Source organism: Varroa jacobsoni, unplaced genomic scaffold (assembly GCF_002532875.2).
Source record: "Varroa jacobsoni isolate VJ856 unplaced genomic scaffold, vjacob_1.0 contig04858, whole genome shotgun sequence".
NCBI lineage: Eukaryota > Metazoa > Arthropoda > Arachnida > Mesostigmata > Varroidae > Varroa > Varroa jacobsoni.
This window is the reverse complement of record NW_019215365.1, coordinates 1-14,984: the sequence shown is the minus strand read 5'-3', so window position 1 is coordinate 14,984 and position 14,984 is coordinate 1. Positions and strand designations below refer to the sequence as shown.

Sequence of the window (14,984 nt, the reverse complement as noted above, 5' to 3'; positions counted from 1 at the left end):
ATGAATGCTTGCTGGTAAAAAGAACCATTTGCACGCTCACTGGCGCACCAGGTAGAGACTTGTTCGTTATGTTATACAAACCAGGCGCGCAATTTACCCAATTACTTGAAGTCGTATTCTTTGCTGTTTCTGCCTCCTACAGGAGAGTCTTCGCTAGTTGCGGAGGTAATATTAGACGATGTACTAGCCCTCTGGTGTATGAGAATGGATAGCCGAACGTTGTTGATACGGTTACATTTTTATCACTAAACGACACTCCGAGTCACTAAACAACAGTTGCTTGCGGGATACGGCGACGGGCCCTTCACGCAAATCTGCCATGACAGTATCAGGGTATTTAATATCATAGTTAGAGATGAGTCAAGATCTTAGACAAACCCTACATGCTAAGATATTGAATATGCAATAGAGAAATTAACTCCATGTAAACCGAAAATAATTTAAAGCCCTGCGTTTTTATTGTAGTGATTTTATTATATTCGATACCTACGCACGCAGCAATTTTATGCTGACTAGACACAGAAGTTGTTTTTACTGTGTAAAAATTGAGCTTTTTAGTTTTGGTCACCACGAATCCATTGAATTAAGGTCAACGAAGTGGGTCAGCTTTTTAGTCAGCTCGAACGAAAATTATTTTCGTATAGACAGCATATAAATATGCCTTGCTTCAGGTGTCTACTTTTAAGCATGGTCAAGGCAATATATCATATGACTAAGCTCATACATATAAAAATGAAAATAATAAAGACAACATTAATACCCCTAATTAATATTTCTAATAACAACGAACACCAATTTACATTTTACGCTTTGCTCACATATGGTCCACCTTAATTATGTGTTGTTGTGTGTGCAGTCGGTTTTTATTTCCTTCCTTAACTAGTTTTTTATGGCAGAAGATGGCGGCCGAAATAGGCCTTAGGACTCGTATAGAAAAAAACTGCTGAAAATCAGTCAATGCTAAATGGCACATAGCACCCATTTGCAATACACCTACACATGCTTGACACGCTCGGCTCCGCAAAAAACTGTGTCCAAGATGGGGTGAAGGAATTATTATGCACTGAAATGCCCACTTTGTTTTTACTCGTCGCTATCCATCGATCACTCTATTAATCGCTCCCTCTTTCTTCTGGTCTTATTTTGGCCTTCCAGCGAGTGGAGACGAGTACCTGGACAATAATAACCGAGAGAACTGAGCGCGTTCTGCCTCACTGCCCGATCTATCTACCGTTGATCTGTTTGCTGTCTGAGTGTTTTGACTGACACGCACAAAGCGTGCACCATATGTTATATTATTGTATAAGCGCCTATGAATTCACTTCTACTTCGTTTCATAGTTTAGTAGTTATTATATATAGTCAATATCATTTGCTTCTGTTATCACTGTTACTACATGCGTGGCACTAGGTATACAGTGTACAGCGACTTCTGCTACAACCACCCGCCTCTCATGTTCTATATTTCATGGCGACATAGCTCGAACGTTTTACGTCTTATGGTGTCGTGAACAACTTACAAGCATATATGCATGTATGCTTCTAAGTAGCATTGTAGCCCTTCTTAATCTTCTGCGCTCCGAAACATTTCTTGCCATTCAAATCCAAGTACTGAGTACCTAACACGTCAAGCAAAGCGACCTCTATTTTTAATACAAGCCATGGCCAACTAGTTAATCCATCATAAAATATCAAAGTCCCGCTACCTATTACAGCAGCTGTTCTGAGCACACCGCTAAGGTATTTAGTTGCTAAGTTAAAATTCGTAATCTATATATCTATGTATTTTCGGAGAGTGCTGATAAAGGACAGGACATAAGCCGACCAGGAACAGGGCTGGCGCTTTTATGCTCAGTCGTTATTTGGCGCTCATAATGTCTTGCAAATATTATCATTTTTTTGCACTCAGTCCCTTGTTATTCATGATGTTAGGTTCTTATTTGCGTTAGATAATATCGCTATACATCCCTTTACCGTAGGTGTAAGTACCGCCCCATCGATCGCTCTGTTCCAGTGTCGTTGTTACCGCACGCTTGCACTCACGAGGTTTCCGCTTGAGTTGTAACGCATTTACGTAATCTTTGATTAGATGTGCGATATGAAGGGCTTGATTTGTGTTGAAAATGTACTTGGCGCCTTTATGGCGCTGGCCATGCCCGCCCATACCGCTGCCCTGGTGACCCTGATCGGCATGACCGTCCAGATGACGTTGACTCTGAGTGAACACAATGATTGAGGTCAATGAAGGTGAATAATTAACGATGTGCTCATAGTCACATGTGCAAAGCACGTTACGGGTGCGAATTTCAAGGAGATGCAAGCCCGTCTGGTCCACGGCTAGCCATAGTAGCTTCGGCCAAGAGCATGTGGTGCTCTGTTGTACCTCAAAGATGCTGCTGCCCCACAAAGGCCAGCTGCGAATGAATTGCAGAAAGGCGCCCTTGCTTTCCGGTGCACTCATACCAGCGAGGATCTGATGCTGGGCAACGACCGCGTCGGCAGATATCTGCTTCAACAGCCGCATCGGTAGACACTGGGCCATTACCTTGCGGTAATCGACAATAGTGTCGCCCTTATAGTCGCCGTAGTCAAGTTGTGCGCGCAACGAGCAAAGCATGACCGCCTCCTGTACGTTGATAGGGAAACGGTCAAGTCTTACGTTGTAGACAAGCTGATGAAAAATGAGCTCTTCTTCGACGGGATCGGTGAGATCGACGAGGCTATCAATAACGAGGTGCTTTTTAAACAAGAATAGCTGTTGCTTCTGCGGCTTAAGATCCTCTTTTGCGTTGGCGTTGTTGTTGAACTCGTTTCCCCCGTTTGCGCCGCCTGCGGCCGTTTCTTTTTTTGCCTGTTGTTGCTGCTGTTGCTGTGTAGTCCAGCGCTCCCATTTGGAAAGGGCGTCGCCAAGTTTTTCGTTGGGCGCCATCGCCCGTTCCGTTGTGCCGATGACTTCGTAGAGTGAATAACCATCGACGTCTGGACGCAGATTGAGGCGCTTCTTCACGACACTTACGACTTCTTGCGCGCTCGTGCAAGGATCGAAATCTACCTGCTGGAGTTGTCCATCAAGGAACTGGATACGTGTCCTACATGGATGACGACGCGTCGTGCATGAAACCTCTTCACGCGAGGGTGGCCATTTCCGTCCACGTGTTTCCATCGTACGCATGAGACATTTGAGCGAGAATTGAGCAAATTGTCCCTCCTCAGTCACGACGTCCATAGCGCAGTGTTTTAAATGAGCATGTAAATAGTGAAGGACATGTTTCTGCGTTGGTAGAACGAGCGAACACAGCAACGCTAACAGCTGCCAATGGCGAACATTGGCGCGACTGTTCGGTTCGGGATGATCTGTCGTCTGTTTGATGAGTTGCAGGAATAGCTCGTTTAAAAGAGTGTCACGACGCATACCACACTCAACGATCCATTGTGCCATCTGAATAAGGTCTCTTTGGCCGTGCCAGTCCTCATCTTCCTCTAGCAAGCCAGAGAAGATTAGAATACATGAAAACAACCGTCGAGCTGTTCCTTCTAGCTCTGGATCGGAAATAACCAATAAGGAATGACCTAACGGCACCCTACTAAAGGCCCAATATTCGTGACCGTATGACTTGTAACCTTCAGCTGCGTATTCCTGCCGAAGTGTGCTATATTTAGTTGCCCCTTTATGGAACCTGCGAAAATGAGCAATTAAACGCAATTTTATTTTAGGAGTATGAAAACGAGCAGAAATAAGACATATTGTTAGAGTTCCACCAGTGCTGCCATCTTAGGCGAAAGGTGCAAAGTTAATTTCAATGTTTAACAACTACGAATTAAGCAATTTCGCTAATTATTTGATATGCGCATACAATAACGCATGGGCAAAATATATAATTGTACATAATGGTATATTTTTTGTCGTTTTAAATCGATATGTAGTGATTTGAGGACGATTTCTTACTTGCGTAGTGTGTTCTTGAAGATATTGCCAGACTCTAGATCAATAGGTTTATTAAGCAGGCCGGTGTCTACAACGTTCTTTCTGCACTTCAGAACCTCTTGGTGCAGTTTCATTCGATCTTCAAAGGCCAGTCGCGTTTTTACGTTAACTTCGTACGTTGGTTTCAGCCAGCTGGCAATACTAGGCGCATAGGCCGAAATCAAGTTCGCAATATCCATCTTCTCTCTTGTTTCAAACATATAGCATTTGTGAATATCTGTAACAGAAATAGTCATATTAACGCACTTTTGCAAAATCGTTATTTTTGAGAAAAAAAGTTTATATTTATTAACGATCCAGTTATTGCAGTAATAGACAAATCGAAAGTGGATGACGCTAAATTCTTAGACGGCTTCTATCTAACCTGGGATGTCCTTTGGCAATGTAAATGTGATACTGTCTTCGTCGCTAGCGACGCGTACACTTTCGAGTTCATTATATCGGTACGCATTAAGGATACTCTTTGTTTCAGCGTTGACGAGCAGAACTCCTTCGGCCGAGATACCCAACAACATTTGATGGTCATAGGTAAGAAAACCTCTACATTTCACTGGGTACAGCGTCGTACCGTACAGTGGATACTGCATGACAATCGAGAGATACCACACTTTGCAGACAAGCTCTGATTTTCCAGTACCATATGCCCGATAGGCAGCAGCAATAGCTTGGGAAAACTCAAGCTCGCTACGGCGGTCTCGTACGCGCCGTGGCAAGTAACCGGGTAGGTTCTTGCCAAATTTTTCGAGATTGTCTTCTGGTGTCGAGTTCTGCTCCGGTTCGCCCAGGATCACTCGCGCCTGAAGACCAGCGAGTTGCAAGGCGACTCGTTCCACGACGGGATAGTAGTCCATCTAATAGGAAAATGAGATTGAATTGAAGAGCTACATCTGTACATATCAATATAAAAAGTGTGACGAAAAAAAATTATATGAATTATAGAATATATATATATATATATATATTATATATTCCTATGCAAGACTTAGAACGATACGCAACTATATTTCAGTGTGAGAAATATTCGATATATACATAAAATTTCGACTTGAATACACGCATGACATTTTCGTAAGACTTACGCTGACAACGTCATGCACTGCCTGCGCATAAAGTAGGTCTACTTCAACTGGATCCTGGGGTATCTCCCGAATTGCTTTGAAGAGTCGCTTCTTAAATAGGAAACGACAGTCTCCGCCGCCCACTGCCAAGCTCGGAGTCTTTTTTGTGACGCTCGCGTATTTCGTAAGCTGCGCCGAGCTTCTCTTGTGCCTAAAAAAATACAAAGGAACATGCCGTAATGAAAAAGATTAAACGAAGTACATATATGTACTAATATTGCAAAATATTCAGGCTAAACTGGCTGGAATCTGGCAGCTTCCTTAACGCTGTTTATGGAAATTCGCCTATTTGTTTATGCTAATTATCGATGATTATCAAATGATCTGATTGGTCCGATGGTTGTAACACAAAACTACTGTTGACATAAATACTAACTGGCAAAATACTGTCAATCTACTAATAATTACATTCAATTGTGCTATAAAGCTAACTCTGGAGTGCATTTTCGAAGGTTCAGAGAAAACATTTGGTGATGTCGCAAGCGCTAACGTTGTTTTGCGCACCAACGTTGGCGCATTATGGCTCTGGCTCTGCGATATTGCGTTCTCGGCAGTTTTGAAAAAGAAATTTGACAGCAAAACCTTACAGTTCCCATTGATAGATGATATCCGCTATGTAGTCGTAAGTTTTGAGCGCCTGCCGTCGATCCGGATTGTACTCAAAGATAATCCATCCTTCCGTGTTCTTGAGGCCGATCTTCTCAGCGAAGGCCTTGGTTGCCTGTGCAACTGTAGTCGAAGCAGACACTTCCACGGCCTTACTTCGCCCGTCCATGAGGAACAGGCGACACAGAAGCGGCTCTCGTCGACGGATTGCCTAAGGCGTTTGAAATGTTTTAGTTACTACAGTACGGAAGAGTGTTCTACTAAAGCGTTACTCGAGTGGTTTTCGAACAAGTAAGATCAAGCAAAAATTGGCCACAAGGAATAAAGAAAAGAAAACGCTTTGGGACATTTTACTCACATCAACTTCGTGCTGCGACGGAGGACAACGACGACCGACAACACTTGATCCAGCTGTGTTAAGTTCGTTGAGGGCATAGCGAGCAAACGCACGGACCTCTGGGTCTTCTGTTTCGCTGCTCGCCCGTTCGCGGATGAACATTAACAGATGCTATATTGAGTGAATACGATAAAATCAGTCAAGAGAAGATATCTGTTATTTATCATTTACGCATTGCCTAAACAGCCGGGAGAACGTTTAGACTTGAACCGATAGTAATTATATTTGATAAACAAACTGGTATTTAGTTAAAAAATATATGAGGATTGAAACCCGCTGCCCGTGTTCATCAGACACTACCGACTCGATGAGGAATAAACACTGTCTGCATAACTGCAAAAGACTAAAGGTGTCATATTCACGTTTGTGCGAACTCACATATGGTTATAGTGTATGCGATGGTACCTTCAGAAACCAACATTCTTTTGTGCGTACCTTTTGAAATGTTTTGCTGGGCTTGAAGCAGCCGATGCAAGCTGCGATCAGAAGCCATACTCGTCGCAAAGCGTCATGTCCGAGAGGATTGGCGGTTGCCTGACGGCACGCTTGTACGAGCAGCTCGTCTCGTAGTGGCTCATGTTCAATGGCCAGCTGACAAGCGGTCTGAATGAGAAGTACCTCCCCTTCGGCGCTGAGCTCACCTCGGACAAATTTGCAAAGATCCTTGAAATTGCTGACTGAGAGTTGCAACAGTTCGGAGTCTGTGATCGACCTCAGATGAGCCGACGGAATAGCGCCATGCTTGCAGAATGCCACCATCTCCTCGAATGATACAGCTTCTGAGTTTGCGACGGTACGGCGACGACGTGTCAATGTCCGCATCACCTGTGTCGTCTGCGAGCTTTGATAGAACTCCTTCGGGTGTTTGGCGAAATGTAGTTGCGCGAACTCGACCATCGAAAGCGCCACCCCCGCAGCCTGACCCTGTGCGCCTCCAGCACCGTCCAGGCGGCTTTTGCGGTTCTCTTGTTGCTCCTCTCGCTGCATCTCGCTGAGTTTTTTTTCGACGCGCTGTCGGCGCCGCTGTTCGCGTTCAGCGTTCTCGACGACACTTTCGGCGTTGCTGTGATTACCCGAATCTTGTTTCGCTGCACCCTGCTTGCTGGGAGTGGCTGGTGCAGGCGCCGAGAACGGACTAGTTGTTGGCACCTGCAATTTCTTCTCATTAGCCTGGGCCCTGTCTTTAACTTGCTGATCCTTCACGGTGGCGTTCTCTTTGGCAATTTGCGATTGGATATTAGTCTGTTGGGCGTGTAGCGCTCCCAGACCTTGCGGAGGCATGGGCGGTGGCGGCGGAGGTTCCTGTTAAACAAAAACTTTCGTTAAACTTGGTTGCTAACAGGGAGCGGGTTTATATAAAAAAAAAAAAATGGCATGGTATGTTTCTAAGAGCAGATTCAGGTTACACAGATTCGACGGTGATTCGTCGAAGGCACAAAATTAATTAAGAGTATAAAAACTTCCAAATATAGCCATACATAGTAATGAGGTCGGAATAACATCCTACCTCTTCATCATCCTCTCCGTTACACTCAGAATCCGTATCTTCGGGTTTAATTGGTGATGCTGTTCGAGGAATAGCTTGTAGTTCATTATCCTTACATTCTGCGTTCGTTGGCGTAGCCTTTGATTCGGGTTTATGGATTTCGCAAGGTTGGCTCTTCATTTCATCTTGAAAATCGGCAACTTTCTCGATTGGCCCTCTCGTATTTTCCTTTTCTCCGAAGCCGTTTTGCATCGGAGGATCAGCGTTGACTTCATCCTCTTGTGTAGGTTTATTGATCTTTGGCTTCGCTGGATCCTCACTCTCGCTAGCCTCCCCATGCGATTTAAGTTCTTCTTCACAGATCTCGGCACCGTCGGTAATCAGTTTTTCATCAAGAGGTGTCTGTTGTACTTCACTGAGGAATGAGAACATCTGGTCAAGATCCACCTGAACGCCAGCTCCACTGTCCTTGTCTTTTGCGACGTTAGTTTGATTCTTTTCCATCTCGGCCAGCTTTTGTCCAGCGTGCTTAACCTGCACCATCTCAGTAATGACAGCCAGTTCTTCTTGCGCGGCTTTGATGATGTCCTCAGCTTCTTGTAATGCCTTCGACTGAGCGAGCTTCTCTTGACGAAGTCGCTCTTGCTCTAGTGCTTCTTCGACCTTGCGGCGTTCGCGTAATGCCGCCGCTACCTCCTACAAAGCACATCATAATACATGTCTATCAAACAACACTTGGCAGAAGTAGATCAAGATCATTTCTACGACTATAAGCAATATAAAACTATCTCTATTTTCTCTATATTAGAAACTCATTTCGCTCTTCAAACTGGCATCTACAACACACTACCAAACAAACCAGGATTCATTTGTTATTAAATAAACAGTGCTCTCAAGACTATGAACGCAGTGTGCCTCCTAATGGTGTCAGTTATATGGGGAAGCGCTGACTTTCCATCAAGTCACCAAAGTCAGGTTAGTGAGTACAGAGCTCGATATAGCTATATGCAGTACAGTGCAGTGCACGTTGATATATCTTTGACTTACTCTGGCAAACATTCCACGAACATAAGCTTGAATCGTAACCGCTGCTCGGCGCATCTTGTTGAAGCGGATCTTTTCTCGTCGAGCCCTGTAGTACTGTTGTAAAATGCAGGCAGCTGACTTCATCCTTAGGAACTCTGTAAGATAACAATAATTATTGGAGAGTGTATAAGCCACGCTTTCATTCATTCATTGTATTGTCAATGTTCCCGAGAAAGCATTTACGAAAATATTTTCACTGCTCTAATGTTTCTACTTTAGTCGACAGCAAAGGTTTTAATTAAAATTGAATTCTCTACTTTAAATAATAATAAAGCCAATTACAGGGTATGAGTGTCGCTGGGAGCCATTTCTGAACAGGATATAGTGGCCAACATGGTAAGCAGACAACGATTGTAAATAGTGTTTGGTTACCTTTACGGCGTTTCCAGCCCTTGTATTGACGCTGAATGACGATAGCGCTGTCGTGAAGAATTCTTTTGCGATTTTCTTCGAGGACATTTGACACGGAGCTACGGAGGAACACTTTGGTTTTTCCAATCTGCCAATCGAGGTCCTTCATCTTAAGGAAGTTTAGAATAACTTTAACATTATCTACGGGTTTCTCACTGCGCTTAATAGAGTATCGACGCTGGCCCATCAGACACCTGCATCAAGATACAAAATTAACCATAACAAATGCGTATAGTGGGTAATCTGTTTCAACAGGTTCACCTGATTCTGATCGTCATCAACAGTATTATTCTTATTAATAATCTAAATAATCCTACAGTCTCAAACGTGTATGCGTTTGCTAGTATGCACGTCTGCGGTGCTTACCTCAAAAACGGATTTAACGATCTTTATAGTCTTAGCTTGTCTAGACCAGGCTGCGACGAAAACAACATGTTTGGACTCCTTCATAAATCTTAAGAGAAACTTGGAGAAAATGCTTTGACCCCGACAACTGTTGATAGTTTTCAAAATATATAAATGTGGAGGGTGGCCAAAGTTTCAAGCAAAAAAAATGAACCTAATTTTATGGCTTTCTGTCATGTAAGGAGGTGGCTGAGAAAGAAAATCGAGGTTCTCGTACTGCTTACTTGTCTGGTTTTTCGAATGGAAACTACAGATAACTGATCCAAAAATACGGTACAGGATTTAATAATAGAATATTTGAATCAAACTATTGAACAATCCAAGCAATAAAGTAATAAAATTACTAAGGCAACGCAATCGAATGGCTTAACAAGATCAATCGTAACTGGCAAATGAGAGTAACGCAGCTGTGCTATGGGACAACTACAACAAGTCTGATTTAGAGCTGGGGTCAACCAAAGTAAATTCGTTTAAAATAAAGTAACAAGGTTGTATTAAGTATCGTGTAGTACGGATTATGTGCAACGGATATTGTGCATGCACCAACGTGCTTATAATTTACGAAATAGAAAGCTAGCGTAGTTCACATAAATCCACCAATATCAACCATATAGTTTAATAAAATAATGAACGAATCCTTATCCGTCTGGCATCGCGTACCGGTATTTTAGTACAAAGTCCTTATGCTCGACATGTGTGGGATAGCCCATACGTCGAATGTTGATGATCTCAAGCATCCCGAGATACTTGAGTTGGTCCGTAACTATTCTCTCATCAAAGAAGGCGGATTTCTTGCAAGCGTTTGGCTTAATACAGCGAACATACCACGGATTTGTGGAATGGAGGACGTCTACAAGGGTTGTTAATTGCTGGCGAAAAGCATCAGCAACCGTTGGTTTCGCCTTGCTCATCGTTCGTGACATAGTTATGACCGAACCAGCGGCCTTACCAATTGACGAGTTGTTATCAGAGCATCCGCCCGTCTGAAAAATTACACCAAAGTTTCCATAACCGATAGAACTATCAACGGATCATACCACATTTAAATGAGCGCCTGTCTCCTTTTTGTACTAAATATTCTGTTCTGCCATGTTTCTTAGTTTCCCTTAGCCATTCTGCCAGTCAGTGTGCATACGTACTGGATTATTCTCGCTGGACCTTTGCATGGTAAACTCAACAAGGTCCCGAAAGCGGACGAGATCCCTGACAAATGCATTTGATGCCTTGAACATAAGCTCGAACAAGGCGTCCACTTGGGCATCTTTGTTCTTTTCGAGAAAGCCACGGGCAGCATACATTACGCTGCCTGCGTAATGGCGAATGCCAAATTCCCTTTCCCACCGTCGACGATCTTCACCCTTCACGTAGTAGGCGTGATCGGCCAGTTCGCCGTGCAGTTTCGATACGAAGCTCTGGTCACTGCCTGCTCACGCAGAAATGAGTGCGCTACGTTAGAACGCTAAAAATGAAAACTTATATAACATCCGTACATTATAACTTGAACCCAACCTATACAGTATTCACCTATTGCTGCCGGTAGTTCAACTTCTATGTAGATATTTAAAACAGACAGAAGGACAATTAACCTTGTGCAATATATCAGGCTATGTCTAGAGCCAAATCTATTCTATAGCTATATCTAGAGCCAAGTGAATTGTGATCCAGACTAGATCTGCTACCATTCTTAATTACTGCATACATCTCTCATTGATTCAGCTAATTATTTGAAAATTACAATTCAAAAATACGATATTCGTATACTATAAAATCTATTACCTTTAGGCATACGGCATTCTTCAACGAGTAACCTCAAAATTCCCTTTGGAGGTTTCTCGATTAGCTCAAGACAGAGCGAATTGTCCACATAATCGATATGCTTGTATTTGATTCCTTCCTGTTGGTACTGTAAAAGGAAGCATCACACAGCAGCGTCTTTAAGGTTCGTGAAGTGCCTTTTAGGGTATGCGGTGTGCAATACGGTGACGCTCGCAACAAAAGCATACATTTTTACGTTTCTGCTCATGTGTTCATAAACAAATAATTAATTTAATACATCATATATGTTCGAAATAAATTACTACAATCTAGATCTTACCGTTTGTTGCTCGAGAGAGAAGACATAGTGATTAAAGAATTTGTGCAATTTTTCATTGGTGTAGTTTATACAAAGCTGCTCAAAACTGTTCTTTTCACTGCCAAAATCTTCGAAGCCAAAGATATCGAGGACACCGAGGAAGCGGCTGTCCTTTCCAAGTGTAGAATGTTCTTGGCCTTGATGGGTTTTAGGACTTGTACAACAATTGATAAAATCAATAACCCAGGCAAAACAGCGGCTGTACAGAGCTTTAGCAATAGCATGTCGATTTTGTTGAGCCTGTGGCAAGGTATGAGAACGATATTAGAACATATATATTATTGTCATGGTTACCGGAACGAGCTCACTAATAACACTAATTTACACGCGTTATTGTTAACGTTACACACGATTATTAAGGTGAACTTAATAATAATAGACATGGTATATCTGGATCAGAATTGTATTATTGTTCATTAATACATCGTCTGGAATACTGATAATATAACCTGACAGTAAATTTGTTGCCCTTTGAAGAACGACTGTGTTCATTTACCTCGCTAAGTTTGAATGGAATCTCCGTGATGTTTCCACGAACCATGATTTGCCGATGTAAGATAATGTACCGGAGCTGGGTGAGTTCAAGCCCGAGGAGGTTAGCAACTTTGACCAGGGTTTCTTCATCATCAGCACTAAGCTGCGAGCTTTCGTCCTCCCCTCCACTTTCACAAAACTCCACATTTCCGAGCCAAAGAATTGCGGACAAAGTCGAAAACATCCCATCCATCATGTCCTGTGTGTACAACCGCAGGCATGATGTCGCAGAGAAGTAGTTAGCAAATGAAGCGAAAATCAGCGAATCATTTATTTTGCAACTCTTCCCATTCAACCACAAGGTCTCCCCGTACTTCTGAGAGACAACGACAAGCGTGCTGAGCAATAATGGCACTTTGAGCTGATTTCTTACAAGGACCTCGATGAATCGAGCTCGCCTTCGCTATACACACAATCCTACCTATATCAAAAAAAAAAAAGAACTGTCCCCAACTCGTTGAGGCAGATCGCTTACTGTCATTCACAATAAACAAAAAATGCGATACTATTCAACCCGTAGGCAACATACGTAATTAAAATAGTTTTAAAAAAAAAAATTTGCGATTACTAAGGGAGAATTTTTTACAAATACGTGATGTACCTGTCCTATGCCGAGAACGCTGAGGGCTAGTCGCAAGGCATCAAACATTTTTGCATCATCGACACCTTCGATCTTTTCCACTCCCTGGTTAAGATATTTGTAACGGCTGCATTCGTCCAACATAAATTGTTGAGCGAATTCGTTTGAAGCACGGCCTGCCGCTATGAGCTGGTAGAACACATGATAATTTCGCTCCTGAGGTGATACCAGGGTAATGCGAGACTGCTCTAGCAAATAATCTTGTACGACACATCCTTTGATCTCGTACCTACACAGAAAACGATGTAGTACGGAATGATAGGTCCATTGTGCTTTGAGCCCAAGATACGAGTACTAGTTGTGGTAGATAGTGAATTATTTTATGTTACTAAGTCTAAAGCAACTCTACTTTACTATAGATGAAATCAGTAATGTCAGAGACCCATTGTCAGGGCTGCGACGATATTCCTACTGAATATCGCCTACATTCGAGTGGACTGATATAAGCAATCGTATACTTAAAAAAGCTGAGAGCCGAAGTAGGGACATCATAGTCAAGCCTTATTGTACTGGAGTGGCAGACGTATAATAAATATACAACACGTGAACTGACTGAAGGTCCGGACATGCGTGAGTTCTACGCTTTCCAGTTAGGCGTTTTGAAATGGAACAATTGCATTTTCATAATAACGGTTACATGAACGGACAGGTGCGCCTCAACTGAATAATTTTCTATTGCGATTGGCCTACAGATAATCACAAACAGGGCCTAATGAACATAATATCCCAGTCTGAGCATCGTTATCCGCCAGCACCACAAACTGCCGAGACACCAGAACCGTTTGAAATACTTTAGCCTTTACGTCGCATTACACTACGGCACTATAGTGGTTAGCATTTGCAGTATATACCTACATATAGCATACAAATATTTAACTGATTAAACATTGACATAAGACCGATGCTATTTTAGATAAATCGCGTGTGGTATTGGAGTTCTGCGCATAGATCTTTTTGTAAGTACGCACTTTGCGCCATTGTGTCCATTACACTAACTGACCTCCCCGGCATTCAGCTCATTTATACACGTATTAATTTCAAATCGTCTCATGACAGTATAAACGGAAAAATCCATTACTATTCCTTTAAAGAACAGTTTTTTTTTTTTGTTTAATTATGTAAGTGTAGCAATTGTAGGTGAAGTCATCTAGTTAAACATTTTTTTTTATAAGCAATCATAGCACCACTGCCCACATTTTCACACGACAGGAAATTTCAAATAAAAACTATAGTGTAACGGCACAATAAACCCTACATGCGGCATAACGTTCAAAAACAGCTTTTATTATTGAAAACACGCCTAGAAAGGTCGCTGGTCGACTCAGCATTTAAAAGAGGCCCACCGAAACAAGCATCTCTGCAAAATTTTACTTTTAATAATTGCTGGCAAGCTTCGATAGAGACGTTTACAGAGCTTTAAAAAGTTGATCACACTGATGACCGACGAACGTAACGTATGTCTTGAAAAAAAAGAGCGACGCAAGGACAGCTCGTGATACCTCATTTGAGATACGAGGTGGTAACGAAACTCACTGGAAACAGCGATCATCTACGCAGACACTTCAAAATTATTAACAAGTGTTTAAAATGAACCGTTAAAAATATCAAATTTGCAGGCATTCTTTGTAGATGCAACCATTCATTCGAAACTGATATATTGTATAAATAAAAGAAATGTTACTATAAAGAACATAACTCACAATTACTATACGTGAATAAATTCACTAATGGGGTGGTAAACTTGCCTTTGGTCGAAGCAAACTTGAATAAACTTCCCAAACCTAGAAGAATTATCGTTTCGCACGGTTTTCGCATTTCCAAACGCCTCGAGGATCGTGTTAGCCTCGAGAATTTGCTGTTGTACCCACGACGACCCTTGGCCCTAATTTCCAAAGATTGAAATGTTAAGCGTAAACGTATTCGAAAGATTACAGCTATTATAGAAAACAAAGAGAAACACCATAAATATATATATATATATATATACACGTCCCCAAAAACACGTTTAACTTTATATATATAAAGGGAACTCTATCCTGAGACTTGGCTAACGAGAACTTCTTTGAGCTTTAACAGATATATTGCATGTAAGGTTCTCCTTTGAAATATGGCCAAAAAGATTTCCTTGACTTTTGACAATTTCGTTGTACGAGGAAATTTTGTCCTGAAACTTAGCTAGAGGA

The 14,984-nt window shown here is 42.2% G+C and overlaps 1 protein-coding gene across 1 annotated transcript; it reads right to left on the bottom strand.

Moving 5' to 3' along the window:
* Positions 1 to 425: 425 nt before the first annotated feature.
* Positions 426 to 14,683, bottom strand: Myo81F (unconventional myosin 81F; the record flags this gene model as incomplete). Its single annotated transcript, XM_022854809.2, is given in 17 exon segments — positions 426 to 3,676; positions 3,946 to 4,201; positions 4,349 to 4,835; positions 5,064 to 5,253; positions 5,690 to 5,919; positions 6,067 to 6,216; positions 6,541 to 7,407; positions 7,613 to 8,287; positions 8,639 to 8,772; positions 9,050 to 9,282; positions 10,154 to 10,476; positions 10,633 to 10,916; positions 11,270 to 11,396; positions 11,589 to 11,867; positions 12,124 to 12,360; positions 12,763 to 13,030; positions 14,547 to 14,683. Coding segments are annotated over 17 exon segments (6,609 nt in total), but the record flags the coding sequence as incomplete, so codon positions are not given.
* Between the last annotated feature and the right edge of the window lie 301 nt (positions 14,684 to 14,984).